The following is a 17,328-nucleotide window of genomic DNA, read 5'->3' as shown; positions in this document are numbered from 1 at the left end:
GGTGCGTGTATCCAGTTCGGTGCCTCCAGTTCCGACAACACGCACTAAGCCTCCTGTGCGTCTCCAGAGCCCTGTACGCACTGTTCCTTCTCCCCGTACTCGTCCTGAGGTGCGTGCACTCAGCCCGGTGCCACCAGTGCCGGTACCACGCACCAGGCCTATAGTGCGCTTTGAGAGGTCAGTGTGCCCTGTCCCTGCTCCCCGCACTAGCCTGAAGGTGCGTGTCTCCAGTCCGGTGCCTCCAGTTCCGGCACCACGTACCAGGCCTACAGTGCGTCTCAGCCGGCCAGAGTCTGCCGTCTGCCCAACGGCGCCTGAACTGTCCGTCTGCCAAGCGCCGCATGAACTGCCCGTCGGTATTGAGCCTTCAAAGCCGCCCGTCTGCCATGAGCCTACAGAGCCTTCCGCCAGACAGGAGCCGCTAGAGCCTTCCGCCAGACAGGAGCCGCTAGAGCCTTCCGCCAGACAGGAGCAGCCAAAGCCTTCCGCCAGACTGGATCAGCCAGAGCCATCCGTCTCCGCAGCGCCGTCTGAGCCATCCGTCTCCGCAGCGCCGTCTGAGCCATCCGTCTCCCCAGCGCCATTTGAGCCATCCGTCTCCGCAGCGCCGTCTGAGCCATCCGTCTCCCCAGCGCCGTCTGAGCCATCCGTCTCCCCAGCGCCGTCTGAGCCATCCGTCTGTCCCGAGCCATTAGAGCCGCCCGTCTGTCCCGAGCCGTCAGAGCCGATAGTCAGTCAGGAGCCGCTAGAGCCAGTCGTCAGTCAGGATCTGCCAGAACCGCCAACCAGACAGGATCTGCCAGAGCCGCCAACCAGACAGGATCTGCCAGAGCCGCCAACCAGACAGGATCTGCCAGAGCCGCCAACCAGACAGGATCTGCCAGAGCCGCCAACCAGACAGGATCTGCCAGAGCCGTCAGCCAGCCATGAGCGACCAGAGTCGTCAGCCAGTCATGAGCTGTCCCTTAGCCCAGAGCGGCTATTTACCCAGAACTGCCCCTCAGTCCAGAGCTGTCTCTCTGTCCGGAGCTGCCTTTCAGTCCGGAGTTGCCCCTCTATCCTAAGCTACCTCTTTATCCTGAGCTACCTCTCTATCCTGAGCTATCCCTCTCTCCTGAGCTATTTCTCTGTTCTGAGCTACCTTGTCCCGGAGCTGTCCTGTATCTTGGTGTTGCCCCTTAAATTAGGTGGGGGAAATAAGAGGGTGGTCATGATAAGGGGTAAACGTAAGCTGGGATTGACTATGGTGGGGTGGGGACCTCGTCCAGAGCCTGAGCCACCACCGTGGTCAGATGCCCACCCGGACCCTCCCCTAGACTTTCTGCTGGTGCGCCCGGAGTTCGCACCTTAAGGGGGGGGTTATGTCACGTTCCTGACCTATTTCTGTTAGTTTGTTGTATGTGTTAGTTGGTCAGGACGTGAGTTTGGGTGGGCATTCTATGTTGTCTGTTTCTATGTTGGTTTAAGGGTTGCCTGGTATGGCTCTCAATTAGAGGCAGGTGTTTGGCGTTCCTCTAATTGAGAGTCATATTTAGGTAGGTTGTTTCACAGTGTTCGTTGTGGGTGGTTGTCTCCTGTGTCAGTGTTTGTCGCACCATACGGGACTGTTCGGTTTGTGTTGTACATCGTCATTTTTATGTGTAGGCTATTTTCCCTGTTCGTGCGTTCTCGTGTTTAATGTAAGTTCGTCGTTCAGGTCTGTCTACTCCGTTTGTTGTTTTGTTAGTTTATAGTGAAGTTCGTGTTTTCGTCTTGTCTTTAATAAATATTATGTGTTCACAACCCGCTGCGCCTTGGTTCCCTCAATACTCCTCCTTTTCGGTTGAAGAGGAGGAGGACCACCGTTACAGTTTGTCCATTTTGAGACGCCATAGCCAGTATATGCTTCCTGAAAATAGTTTGAATTAATCTAACATAACTCAAGAAATATGTCATTAATCTTCGCGTTTGGTGCAGTATTTTTCTATGAAAAAATGTGCATGAAAACAAGTCATCTCTCATTGAATGACAACAAAGACTTTATTGAGGAATCCCTACTGTTGACCAATCACCGATGAAGGGGCGTAGACTTCGGTTCCAAACTTCGGCTTGCCTCTAGAAAAATGTTGAGTGCCACCAAAACCCGCTTTTTTTTTCACATCCATGGGCTTATTAACATTAAAGAAAACAATTACATTATTAATAAAACATTATTTTTGTTTTAACAATGGCAACGCTAGCTATTCTCTATTGGAATTTGAAAGGCCTAAACTGTCCTATTAAACATTCCAGTTTTCTTGATATCCTAGCAAGAAATCTGGTTGATACAGCAATAAAACACACTTGATCCAAAAGGACGTACATAGAATAGAGAACCATATGTGCAAACTGATTGCTTTTTCATAAGCACCAAACATAACTAAAGGTGTAATCATTATGATACATAAGAAATTAAAAATTACCATCTTGGTTAAAGGCGGAGACCAAGAATGCATTATCACTTTACTTAAAGGTGTCCATAATGGATAGAAAATTGCCTTTATTAATGTGTACGCTCCAAATTCATATGATCCTATGATTTTTGATTCTCTGAACAGCATATTGTTAGAATTAACTTAATTTCATCTGGTTATTGGGACAGACATGAATGCCATTTTGGACATGTGGGACAATTTTAATAAGACCAAATACAATCCATATGCAACCAAGGCTCTCCAGCATATACTCTCTGATTAGAATCTCATTGATGTCTGGTGAGCACATCATTTTAAAACAAAAGAGTACAATTCAGAGGGGTTGGGTTAAATGCGAATGACACATTTCAGTTGTACGACTGACTAGGTGTCCTTTCCTTTTTCCTTTCCTTTCTACTCAAACAGGCATAAATCATTCTCACAAATCGATTTCATACTATTATCTGCAACTGTATTTTCTTTAATTAAGAAAATGGACATTAGACATATGCGCTTGTCTGACCACCACGCTTACTACTGCCAAATTTCTGAATCTCCTAAAAGAGCCACAAGATGGTGTTTCAACATTTCAGTACTACAAAATCCTACATTCTGTGATCAATTTGAAATTGAACAAAATTCATAACGATCTATAAAAATTCAGTTGATGACCCCTGGATTCTATGGGATGCCACCAAAGGTTTTATTAAAAAGAATGCAACCGCATTTGTATCTGGGTTAAATAAATCACAATTAAAGGAAATATATTTCCAAATGTTGTTAACTGTGTTAGAACGTTTTCAACAAACACTCTTTTCAGACCAGGTAGCTATTATGCTTTCCAAAGTCAAGACAAAACTTAATTTATTGATACGATAGACAGCAGAATTTGCCATCCATCAAGTAAGACTCAACCATTACTTCCATGGTAATCATCCCAGTCGTTTACTGGCCAACAAGCTATGCTGTCATGATCAATTAGCTGATATAGCAACTATTGCATCTAAAACAGGGGAATTATGATCAGAACTCAGATTAATCCATCACAGATTTCCCGCTTCTATAAAGAACTGTACACCCGATTTTAAATCCACACCAAGGAAGACTAAGTCATTTATAAAATAATTAAGAACTCCTCTTCTCTCATCAGAGGAAACCACCTCACTGGGAGCACAAATCTCTCTCAATGAACTGAAAGGGGCATTGGATATCATTAATACAGGCTAATCACCTGGATGGGACAGTATTCCTCCTGAGGTCTATTTAAAATGTTGTAATCAATTAGGTCCACTATTGCTCGAAATTATTAATACAGCCATTCACAAAGGTTCATTTGGGAGAGGTGTATACAGGACTAATTTAGCTTTTATTAAAAAAAGGTCAGGATGCCACCCAGTGTTCTCACTTTTGCTCCATTTCTTTGATAAACACATATATTAAACAGTTTTCTAAAATGTTGTTGTCCCATCTCGAGACTTACTTATCCAAATTGGCTCAAAGCGAGTTTGTTAAGTGTTTATCCTCAGATAACCTCTGTCGTCTATTATATCTTAGATGCTTCATCAGAAACAACAGCTCCTTGGGCTGTATTATCTCTCGATGCAGAAGAAGTTTTAATACTCTAGTATGGTCATATCTCTGGTCTGTCTTGGAACATATGGGAATTGGCTCCAGTTTCATTAATATGTTTGAAATACTATATGCCAATCCCTCATCCATAGTTATAACAGACAATATCTGTTCTGCTTCGTTCAGAATCACTAGAAGCAGCAGACAAGGCGATCCAATTTTGCCTCTGCTATTCTTATTATCCATGGAACCCCTGGCACAGACAATTTGTCTATCAACGGAAATGACACAAATTTCCTTAAAATCTGATCACTTCATCTCATTATACGCTGACAATATTTTACTCTATCCAGCCAATGTATCTCAATTGTTCCAAAACAAATTGAAACTCATGGATAAATTCAGCTTAATCTCAAGCTATAAAATGTCTCTACCAAAATCATCCCTACTGCCTCTCAAGACTCCAATGGACTCCATCTCTACTTGGGAAACAATTGGAATACCAATTGTTTCCCATTTTAAATATTTGGGAAAATATACATTTCCTTCCTTAGATAAAACCATTGCCAGAACTTTAACAGAACGCTCAAATCAATTCAATCCAACCTCAGTAGATGGAATAATGTCCCAGTTTCTTTAACTGACAGAATATCAAGGCTGAATTTCTGTAGTTCAATGCTTCCCATGGCTTCTCCTTCTGGCTGTTGGGATAAAATTCACAGTGCTGTTTCAAAATGTATATGGGAAGGTAAATGGTCTCGGATACAATTAACACATTTACAAAGAGGGAAATACGTAGGAGGACTATCCGTACCAAACTGTAAATTGTATTTCCAGGTACTAGCATTTCGCCCAATCCGCAAAATTGAAAAAAAAAGGTAACTTGAATCAAAATGGCATGCCCATACTCTAATATGTTACAATAATGCCTTGCGATCTGGAGGGTGGCCTTTTGCATCCCCCCAATGGTCCAAATGTGGAATCTGTAACCTTACCAATATCATGGACGGTAATGGTTTGAGATGATTCTAAGATTTTAAAGACACACACATTACCAGGCAACTGCTTCTTTTCTATATTTACAACTATGGAGTCCTTTGGAAACCCAACTACCATCCAATGATGATCTGGGCTCCCGAAAGGACTGATCTCTATAATATGTATTATTATGTATTATTATTATTCTGAGCTAGCCATTAAAAAACCATAGTCCACAAATCTCATTGAATCTCAACCATCTTTTAACTGGAACAGAATATGGAAAAATATGAACTTGGCATCCCGTAATCTGAACCATCAATTTATACATTTTAAGTTTGTTCACAGACTGTATTTAACACCAAGGAAACATTTTACGATTAAATTGGCACCAACTCCCTATCTGTTTCACTGTGTCCCCTAAATCAGGTAGGTACATTCCTTCATATGATGTGGGAGTACCCTGCAGTTGAATGCTTCTGGGGCAAAGTTACAAAATTAATTTAGAAGTGAATTTAAATATTCAATGCTTTGCTTCTATTACGTTACTTAACGATGGTAGCCCCTTGAACTTCTCAATCAATCAAAGAAGATTACTGCTGGCAGACAGCACTCACTCTCTCCCATTTAACCAGTGGATACAGTTACTATTAGATGTTATAACATCAGAATTATCACCAGCGAAAATGAATGGTGCTAGTCAAGGAACAATTGAGGCCTGGACAAATTTACTTGACTCTGTAAAGAACAATATAATGCGTTGGGGTTTTATATGTAGGTATTTATTTGATTGTATTTTGGTACCTGTAAACCCCACTCGATAAAAAATAAACAAAATAAAAAATGTGTCACAAAAAACATTCAGTTGCTGGGGTCAGGATTGTGAAATGCCAGTTTCCAGACTTAGCTTATGAGAAGCAAACCAAGCATTGCCAGAGTTTCTATCTTAAGACATGGCTGTTTATTTGACTGTGTTTACAAATGACACAGGCATAAGCTCCAACATGGGAAATGTACTGTAACGCAATTACACCCACCGATAAGTGCACAAATACAGAGCTCTTACAACTAAAGGAGCAAAGCACATTAATGCCAAGCCTCCTCAGACTCTATCTTACATAATGAGCTACCAGATGACAAGACATGATCTTCCACTTTCAACAGCTGTCACATTCCAATTCAGATGAGCACATTTTGATTTACTTTTGTTAGCATGTAGGATTCTTGTTCAGATTTTTGTATATTGTTTGTTTGATTGATTTAGGATGTATAAAGAGTTGGCTATTTACACAAATCTGCATATTAATCGATTATACCCAACAGTCAAATGATCATCCTAACTCTGCTCTAACCCTGATTTCCTCTATATCTTGAAATGTGAAGATGCTAGAAGGAGCAGAAAGAGATGGGTCAAGGCATTAGAGCCTCTTTCTCTCGCCTTTGATTTATAGTCGAAGAGCAGATGCCACAAAAGCCCAATGAAACCATCCCTCTTGTCAGACAGCCGCGTCACCGGTGCCCTGTGTCTGAGGGGTCTCCTCTCTGAGTGGGAATCACACACACACACACACACACACACACACACACACACACACACACACACACACACACACACACACACACACACACACACACACACACACACACACACACACACACACACACACACACACGAACACGAAGTGCCTTGTGGCGGTGAGAGACGAGAGAGGGAGAGCGACATGGAGTCCAATTACCTCCCAAGGGGAGCAGAACAGGAGATTCAATACGTCCCAGAGATTGTGTAAGGGTTGCACAATAGATAGGACACTGATTCAGTAAAAAGGGACTATTTGTTTACAGATCATTGAGCATTATGCCATTGACTTATAGGGTGATTTATGATTCATTAACAAATCAAATGGCCAAACTGTGTACATAATTATTGGCTGTGAATCAAAGGATAAGTGAACAGCGGTTTCATTTATGTTGATTAAGGCATAAACTTGATCAATACCTAGAGTTTAGCTGAAGAGGTTTCACCTTTTGAGAGGAAGAACAGCAGTGGCAATGTGTCAACTCACAATAGAAAGCTTTCATTGTGCTAAACCTGTGACCTTTGCTAAAATTAGGTAGTGCCATTGGTCATGCTCTTTCTTTGAAATGTTACACACGAGCCACATATAATGGGATGACTAAACATACCGTATGTCAATCTATTATTTATAGATGTAACAGGACACTCACCCATGTAAGGCCTAATTGAGCTATGACCCCCTCACATTGAGATCCCTCTGACTCAGGGAGTCAAGGCTTTTTGGGAGTGGCGCCTTTAAGCATCCAACTTTTCAAATGACAATACCAGTAGAATGTATTTTTAAGCACATTTCTACAGTGGGGTAAAGACATTTGAATTCAATCACTTTTTGACAGCACCCCTTATAATTTGAATGAAACCTTCCATACGTATTTGCCCATGCCAAACCATTCAAGAGATAAAGCTGCTCAAAGTTCACCTATTTTGCATATCCCACCATACGATGAGACATCCATGTCTTCCTCATTGGAAAATAGATTGATTGAAAAAACTATTTTTTTTTAATATACATTTCATATTTTTACCTTTAACGTCAATTTTTTAATTTTTTATTGGAAACTCAGATTTTTCATATTAACAGATGTTGTAGCTTAGACCTTATTTCACATAATCTGAGGTTTTTGTGTTGTGTCTGCCATCGGTTGAGACACAACATGCTTTTGAATACAGGGTGGCTGATAAATTTACTAAAATTGGAATAAATTCGAAATTACAACTTTCAAATGGTACCACAAAGATGGGTGGATGTCTACACATCAGATAATGTAGCCTTGAATGCAAATATGTGTTGTTTAAAATTATACTGTTAATCCTACATAGGAAACCTATTGAAATCATAGAAATATAGATTTAAGTTGAAATTGGACGTTGGGTGGACTGGTGGCTATCTTTGTGGTTGTAATTAGAAGTTACAATTTCAATTCAATTTCAATGGTGTACCAGCTAAATTACAGTGGTCTGAAGGGATATATCCATTCTATTAATTATATTTCTATGAATGAAATGACACCCAAGAGCATGTTGTGTCTCAAGCGATGGCGGGCACAACACAAAAACCTCAGATGACGTAAAGTATGGTCAAAGCAACAACATATATGATTAGAACAATTTTATTTTTAAAGAAATTATAAAATAGTTTGACAACCCTGTTTGTAAGTGTTTAAGTGATATCAAACTCAACCATTTATATTTTCCAATGATGGAGACATGGATGTCTCATGGTATGGTGGGGTATGCAAAATGGGTCAACTTTGAACACTTTATCTCCTGAATGTTTTTCCATTCAGGTACAAAAAGTCACTTTCTGACCTCTTCTTCCATTGGCAAACATGTCCGAAAAGTTTTGTTTAAATCAAAAGGGATGCTGTCAAAAAGTGATTGAATTCAAATGGATTTATCCAACGAGTATAGTTGACAGGCATTGACAGTAACATTTTCACCTGCATTTGATGTCTTATTTTCCTCATCAAGTCTATTTGAGTTTCAATACTCACAGCTACCACCAGCAAGACATTAATAGAAACTTGATGGGTAATGGGCTTTTTCCATTAATGCACCAGTGTGTCGCCAGTGATTATGTTAATGTGAGCTCTAATGTTATTTTTTGGGAACTGTGTTTCCATATAGCTAGGGCTGTAACGAGTGCGCTGATAGTCGGGAAGCAAGTTCAGGGAGTGAGTGTTTTAATAAATAAACGTAACATCATACAAAACAAGAAAACACAAACAACGCAGACATGACACAGAAACAGAAACAATGACGCCTGGGGTGTCACATCTGCTCCTGGCACACCCCCTAGTGGTCATCCGGTGTCTGCTTGACCTGCAGCCATTCCCCCAGTACACTCTCTCTCTCCCCCCTCCCTTTCTGTTTGTGTGGTTGGAGATAGGTGTGCTGGAGTCAGAGCAGATCCCTACCAGCTGCAACTCGTTCCATTATCGAGACCTCTACAAATACTCAGTTCTGCCACTTCCACTCTGCCAGATCGTAATCTATGCTCAGTCAGTTTATGCTTCTAGCCATTATTATTATTCAAGATCCTGTTACCCTGCTGTACCTGCTTCCCTGCTTGACGCTGTTTATCCTCTCACTGCAGTTTTGCCACCCTGATTCTGTCTCCTGTTCCACATCTCACCACCCTGCTACTCTGTTCTGGACTCAACTCACCATCACTCCCTTGGATTCCCCTCCGGACCTGTTTACCCTGTCCCAGCCTAGCTCACTCCAACCTCAGCCTCCACATCTGGTTTCCCACAACTCATCCGAACTTCCCTGGATCTGCACTTCATCTCTCCCTGTTACAGTAAATATCTTGATTCATTCATCCCTGTTTTCTGGTCTGAGTCTGCTCTTTTGTTCCTCTGTGCTGCTCCGCTTAACATGGGGAAGGAACCAAAGGGAGTTACATATATAGGGAAGGTAATCAGGGAAGTGATGGAGTCCAGGTGAGTCTGATGACACGCAGGTGCGCGTAACGATGGTGACAGGTGTGTGCCGTAATGAGCAGCCTGGTGACCTAGAGGCCAGAGAGGGAGCACATGTGACAAGGGTTGACACTAGGGAGTTTTGAAGAGCAGATTTAACAACCTCTGCATCATCAGGACAGTTATTTGTGAGAAGGTGTTAACTGTGACATTCAACAATCTTGGGTTGGCTGAGGTGGAGCTGTAGCAGAGTGGGTGTGTGCAGTTAAAATTGACAAAAGAAACACACATTTATTTCCACAATGCTGTGGGGTGAGACAGGGATGCAGCATGAGCCCCACCATCGTCAACTTATATATCAACGAATTGGCGAGGGCACTAGAACAGTTTGCAGCACCCGGCCTCACCCTGCTAGAATCTGAAGTCAAATGTCTACTGTTTGCTGATCTGGTACTTCTGTCCCCAACCAGGGAGGGCCTACAGCAGCACCTATATCTTCTGCACAAATTCTGTCAGACCTGGGCCCTGACAGTAAATCTCAGCAAGACAAAAATAATAGTGTTCCAAAAAAGGTCCACTTGCCAGGACCACAAATTCAATCTAGACACTGTTGCCCTAGAGCACATAAACAATATCTACCTCGGCATAAACATCAGCACCACAGGTAACTTCCACAAAGCTGTGAACGATTTGAGAGACTAGACAAGAAGGGCCTTCTACGCCATCAAAAGGAACATAAAATTCAACATCAAAATCCAGGAAAGAGCTGTTAAATTCTACAACCACCTAAAAGGAAGCGATTTTCACACCTTTCATAACAAAGCCATCCCCTACAGAGAGATTAACCTAGAGAAGAGCCCCCTAAGCAAGCTGGTCCTGGGGCTCTATTCACAAACAGACCTCACAGAGCCCCAGGATAGCAACAATAACATAATTAGACATAACCTAATCATGAGAAAACAAAAAGATAATTACTTGAAACATTGGAAAGAATTTACCAAAAAACTGAGCAAACTGGAATGCTATTTGGCTCTAAGCAGAGTACATAGTGGCAGAATACATGACCACAGTGACTGAAAGCTTTGACTTAAGGAAAGCTTTGACTTTGTACAGACTTAGTGAGCATAGCCTTTCTATTGAGAGGCCGCTGTAGGCAGACATGGCTCTCAAGAGAAGACAGGCTATGTGCACACTGTCCACAACATGAGGTGAAAACTGAGCTGCACTTCCTAACCTCCTGCCAAATATATGACCATATTAGAGACACATTGTATCCAAGAATGGCGTAGCAGTCGGATGTGTCTTTGTCCTGTCTTGTCCCGTGTAAATAGTATTCGTATTTTTCGTATACATTTCGTATTTATTTTAATTTCACTTTCCATCGAGGAACTGAATATACATTCCTACATTCCGCCTCACCCAATGTGGTACGGACCTGCTATTTTTTATATACTTTAGAACCGTAAACTAACCCCAATCAGAAGCTAGCCAGATAACTAGCTACTAGCTAGTAGTCAGTTAGCCACTGCTGCGGTCTTCGCCCTTAACTCGGACACAGCCAGCTTCAATACCGGGCCGATACCTGCCAGTCTGCAAGCGCGATATCAACCCAGAGCATATAGGACTGCTTTTTCTCTACCACATCACCGGATTCCTGACGCAAGCTCTGGACAATTACACCGTATCATCACAGCTAGCTAGCTGCAACCGAGTGGCTACTACTGGCTAACACCTCTGTCCCGAAGCAAGCACCAGTTAGCCTTGAGCTAGCCTCGAGCTAGGCCCATCTGCCGGCTAGCTGCAAGCGCGATATCAACCCAGAGCATATAGGACTGCTTTTTCTCTACCACATCACCGGATTCCTGACGCAAGCTCTGGACAATTACACCGTATCACCACAGCTAGCTAGCTGCAACCGAGTGGCTACTACTGGCTAACACCTCTGTCCCGAAGCAAGCACCAGTTAGCCTTGAGCTAGCCTCGAGCTAGGCCCATCTGCCGGCTAGCTGAAGAGCTAGTGCCACTGCCACGAAGCTAGCACCAGTTAGCAAACACTATTCTACAATTCACAACCTCTCTTTCGCCATCGCCATCTGGCTTGGATTCTCTGTCGACACAACCACGTCTGAGCAGACCCCCTCCGTCTGAGCAGACCACCCCCCGGGCTACTAACTTTACACGCCGCGTGCTAGCTTAGTGGAGGCCTCCTCTGCTCCATCTACGGCTGCCCCCTGGACACTATGATCACGTGGCTACATAGCTGATGCATGCTTGACTGTCCATTAATTCACGGTACTCCATTCTGTTTATTTGTGTCTTATCTGTCGGCTCTGTGCTTTAACTCAGGATCTGTGTGTAGTTAATCCGACCCTCTCTGCCTAGTCATCGCCATTTTTTACCTGTTGTTGCTGTGTCAGACTAGCACCCTGTTATTGCTGCTGTTATCTTACCTGTTGTTTTAGCTAGCTCTCCCAATCAAGACCTGCAATCACTTTATGCCTTATTGTATGTCTCTCTCAAATATCAATATGCCTTGCATACTGTTGTTCAGGCTAGTTTTCATTGTCATTGTTTTGGTTTGCAATGGACCCTGTAGTTCCACTCTCCGTACCTCTGATACCCCCTTTGTCCCACCCCCCACACATGCGGTGACCTCACCCATTGAGACCAGCATGTCCAGAGATACAACCTCTCTTATCATCACCCAGTGCCTGGGCTTGCCTCCGCTGTACCCGCGCCCCTCCATACCCCTGTCTGCACATTATGCCCAGAATCTATTCTACCACGCCCATAAATCTGCTCCTTTTATTCTTTGTCCCCAACGCTCTAGGCGACCAGTTTTGATAGCCTTTAGCCGCACCCTCATCCTACTACTCCTCTGTTCCTCGGGTGATGTGGAGGTAAACCCAGGCCCTGCATGTCCCCAGTCACCCTCATTTGTTGACTTCTGCGATCGAAAAAGCCTTGGCCTCATGCATGTCAACATCAGAAGCCTCCTCCCTAAGTTTGCCTTACTCACCGCTTTAGCACACTCTGCCAATCCTGATGTCCTTGCCGTGTCCGAATCCTGGCTTAGGAAGGCCACCAAAAATTCTGAGATTTCCATACCCAACTATAACACTTTCCGTCAAGATAGAACTGCCAAAGGGGGAGGAGTTGCAATCTACTGCAGAGATAGCCTGCAAAGTTCTGTCATACTTTCCAGGTCTATGCCCAAACAGTTCGAACTTCTAATTTTAAAAATTAATCTCTCCAGAAATAAGTCTCTCACTGTTGCCGCCTGCTACCGACCCCCCTCAGCTCCCAGCTGTGCCCTGGACACCATCTGTGAATTGATCGCTCCCCATCTAGCTTCAGAGTTTGTTCTGTTAGGTGACCTAAACTGGGATATGCTTAACACCCCGGCAGTCCTACAATCCAAGCTTGATGCCCTCAATCTCACACAAATCATCAAGGAACCCACCAGGTACAACCCTAAATCCGTAAACATGGGCACCCTAATAGACATTATCCTGACCAACCTGCCCTCCAAATACACCTCTGCTGTCTTCAATCAAGATCTCAGCGATCACTGCCTCATTGCCTGTATCCGCCACGGGTCTGCGGTCAAACGACCACCCCTCATCACTGTCAAACGCTCCCTAAAACACTTCTGCGAGCAGGCCTTTCTAATCGACCTGGCCCGGGTACCCTGGAAGGATATTGACCTCATCCCGTCAGTTGAGGATGCCTGGTCATTCTTTAAATGTTACTTCCTCACCATATTAGACAAGCATGCTCCGTTCAAAAAATGCAGAACCAAGAACAGATATAGCCCTTGGTTCACTCCAGACCTGACTGCCCTCGACCAGCACAAAAACATCCTGTGGCGAACTGCAATAGCATCGAAGAGCCCCCGCGATATGCAACTGTTCAGGGAAGTCAGGAACCAATACACGCAGTCAGTCAGGAAAGCAAAGGCCAGCTTTTTCAAGCAGAAATTCGCATCCTGTAGCTCTAACTCCAAAAAGTTCTGGGATACTGTAAAGTCCATGGAGAACAAGAGCACCTCCTCCCAGCTGCCCACTGCACTGAGGCTAGGTAACACGGTCACCACCGATAAATCCGTGATAATCGAAGACTTCAACAAGCATTTCTCAATGGCTGGCCATGCCTTCTTCCTGGCGACTCCAACCTTGGCCAACAGCCCCGCCCCCCCCGCTGCTACTCGCCCAAGCCTCCCCAGCTTCTCCTTTACCCAAATCCAGATAGCAGATGTTCTGAAAGAGCTGGAAAACCTGGACCCATACAAATCAGCTGGGCTTGACAATCTGGACCCCCTATTTCTGAAACTGTCCGCCGCCATTGTCGCACCCCCTATTACCAGCCTGTTCAACCTCTCCTTCGTATCATCTGAGATCCCCAAGGATTGGAAAGCTGCCGCGGTCATCCCCCTCTTCAAAGGGGGAGACACCCTGGACCCAAACTGTTACAGACCTATATCCATCCTGCCCTGCCTATCTAAGGTCTTCGAAAGCCAAGTCAACAAACAGATCACTGACCATCTCGAATCCCACCGTACCTTCTCCGCTGTGCAATCCGGTTTCCGAGCCGGTCACGGATGCACCTCAGCCACGCTCAAGGTACTAAACGACATCATAACCGCCATCGATAAAAGACATTACTGTGCAGCCGTCTTCATCGACCTGGCCAAGGCTTTCGACTCTGTCAATCACCATATTCTTATCGGCAGACTCAGTAGCCTCGGTTTTTCTAATGACTGCCTTGCCTGGTTCACCAACTACTTTGCAGACAGAGTTCAGTGTGTCAAATCGGAGGGCATGTTGTCCGGTCCTCTGGCAGTCTCTATGGGGGTACCACAGGGTTCAATTCTCGGGCCGACTCTTTTCTCTGTATACATCAATGATGTTGCTCTTGCTGCGGGCGACTCCCTGATCCACCTCTACGCAGACGACACCATTCTATATACTTCCGGCCCTTCCTTGGACACTGTGCTATCTAACCTCCAAACGAGCTTCAATGCCATACAACACTCCTTCCGTGGCCTCCAACTGCTCTTAAACGCTAGTAAAACCAAATGCATGCTTTTCAACCGTTCGCTACCCGCACGCCCGACTAGCATCACCACCCTGGACGGTTCCGACCTAGAATATGTGGACATCTATAAGTACCTAGGTGTCTGGCTAGACTGCAAACTCTCCTTCCAGACTCATATCAAACATCTCCAATCCAAAATCAAATCAAGAATCGGCTTTCTATTCCGCAACAAAGCCTCCTTCACTCACGCCGCCAAACTTACCCTAGTAAAACTGACTATCCTACCGATCCTCGACTTCGGCGATGTCATCTACAAAATAGCTTCCAACACTCTACTCAGCAAACTGGATGCAGTTTATCACAGTGCCATTCGTTTTGTTACTAAAGCACCTTATACGACCCACCACTGCGACCTGTATGCCCTAGTCGGCTGGCCCTCGCTACATGTTCGTCGTCAGACCCACTGGCTCCAGGTCATCTACAAGGCTATGCTAGGTAAAGTGCCGCCTTATCTCAGTTCACTGGTCACGATGGCTACACCCACCCGCAGCACGCGCTCCAGCAGGTGTATCTCACTGATCATCCCTAAAGCTAAAACCTCATTTGGACGCCTTTCCTTCCAGTTCTCTGCTGCCTGCGACTGGAACGAATTGCAAAAATCTCTGAAGTTGGAGACTTTTATCTCCCTCAACAACTTTAAAAATCTGCTATCCGAGCAGCTAACCGATCGCTGCAGCTGTACATAGTCCATCTGTAAACTACCCACCCAATTTACCTACCTCACCCCCCATACTGCTTTTATTTATTTACTTTTCTGCTCTTTTGCACACCAGTACCAATATCTCTTCTTGCACATGATCATCTGATGATTTATCACTCCAGTGTTAATCTGCTAAATTGTAATTATTCGATTTATTGCCTACCTCATGCCTTTTGCACACATTGTATATAGATTCTCTTTTTTTCTACCATGTTATTGACTTGTTTATTGTTTACTCCATGTGTAACTCTGTGTTGTCTGTTCACACTGCTATGCTTTATCTTGGCCAGGTCGCAGTTGCAAATGAGAACTTGTTCTCAACTAGCCTACCTGGTTAAATAAAGGTGAAATAAAAATTAAAAAAAATAAACATATTTCCCTAAGATTACACAGACCCACAAAGAATTTGAAAACCAATTTTTTTTTTTTATTTAACAGTGTGCCATCACAGCAGCAAGATTTGTGACCTGTTGCCACAAGAAAAGGGCAACCTGTCACGGATCCCTCCGGAACTTTCATTACGCACATCTGGCCCCTATTCCCAGTGATTAGTAATTATATAAGTGTGTCCTTGGTTTACCAGTGTCCTGTCGATTATTGTTACAATGTCAGTTGGTGAGTGTGAGTACCTGTACTGTGTGTTTTGGCTTTCGTGCCATTGTGGATTGCGCAGATGATTACGGGTCTCGTCCCGTGTGTTAATCATTGTGCGTTTGTGTTATTTATTTGAGGTACTCCTCGCTCTTTTGTTTGGGTTTCAACCCTGTGTTTTGTGTACGTGTTTGTTTGGTCTTCGTCCCCGTGCCTTTACACGGCACGCCGTAATTTGGGTGTAATAAAAAACCTTATTACGCATTCCTGCGCATTCCAATGTGACACAACCCATATTTATGTTTATTTATTTTCCCTTTTGTATTTTAACTATTTGCACAACTATTTGCACATCGTTACCTTGCCATAATATGACTTTTGAAATGTTTCTATTACTTTGAAACTTTTGTGAGTGTAATGTTTACTGTTAATTTTTTATTGTTTATTTCACTTTTGTTTATTATCTATTTCACTTGATTTGGCAACGTAAATCTGTTTCCCTTTCGAATAAAGCACTTTGAATTAAATTAAATTGAATTGTGGTACGTAATCTTGCTTGAGACCTGATTCATGCTTTCTTTCAGAGCTAATGCCTATAGGGTTTAGCTCAATGTTCTAACATAGTCTTACGTCATGTGGATAACCTGGGTTCAAAACCTAGTTGGTCTTATGAACACCCACCCCGAAGGTGTTGAACCCATAATGTTGAGTAGATTAGTGTAAAGTGGAGTTAGACTGGGCTGTGAGAACCCACCTAAAGGGTCTTGAGCCCATTATGTTGATTAAATTAGTGTAGTGTTAATTGAAGCTGAGCTGAGCAGTGAGCAGTGATCACAAACCTTGAGGGTCTTGTTGTGCCTCTGGAGCTCCCTGCAGAGGCCCTCCAGTTTGCTGCGGGCCAGGATGGCTCTGCTGTGCTCGCACTGGAGCTGGTCCCTCTCCTTCCCCACGTGGCCCTGCTTCTTCTGCAGGAACCTCAGCTGCTTCTGTTCCCCCCGACGCTCCTCCAGCTGTGGACCATGCAGACAGATGTGCTATATACATTATATTGGATCACAGCCTCTGCCCTCTGTACAGACTTGGGCTCTTTAAGCTGCTTTTGGCTAACAACCGACTAGGTGACTAAAAGCAGAAAAAATGCCCGAAGAGGATTTGGTATGGCTGGGTGGATATGGATGAGTATATATTTGTTTAATCTCGACACCCAACATCTATTTATACGTTCTGTTTCCTTTTCCTGGTGATACTATGAACTGTATATTAGGATGGCCTAAGGAACTATCCATTTATCAAACATGAAACTTACTGCGAGAGCCGATGTCTTTGATAATATTATTCATAATGCATAGTGTTCTTGATATCTCTATCGAGGAATTAGAGAGCCATGTTATAGCTAGCTGTATCACATGGCATATGACCTTGTGTTCGGATTCGCTTTTGCTGCCGGAGGCGAAGAATATT

General features: G+C 43.8%; 1 protein-coding gene across 2 annotated transcripts in view; it reads right to left on the bottom strand.

Moving 5' to 3' along the window:
- LOC139582943 (beta-taxilin-like) overlaps positions 1 to 17,328 on the bottom strand; it is a 30,664-nt gene that overhangs the window by 10,575 nt on the left and 2,761 nt on the right. For both annotated transcript variants that reach the window (XM_071413455.1, XM_071413456.1), the window contains exon 4: positions 16,707 to 16,877. In XM_071413455.1, the coding sequence (XP_071269556.1) occupies positions 16,707 to 16,877 (171 nt within the window). The remainder of the gene's footprint in view (positions 1 to 16,706; positions 16,878 to 17,328) is intronic.

Source organism: Salvelinus alpinus, chromosome 8 (genome assembly GCF_045679555.1).
Source record: "Salvelinus alpinus chromosome 8, SLU_Salpinus.1, whole genome shotgun sequence".
Classification (NCBI taxonomy): Eukaryota; Metazoa; Chordata; class Actinopteri; order Salmoniformes; family Salmonidae; genus Salvelinus; species Salvelinus alpinus.
Note: the sequence above shows the minus strand (reverse complement) of the source record. Positions and strands in the feature narration are given on the sequence as shown.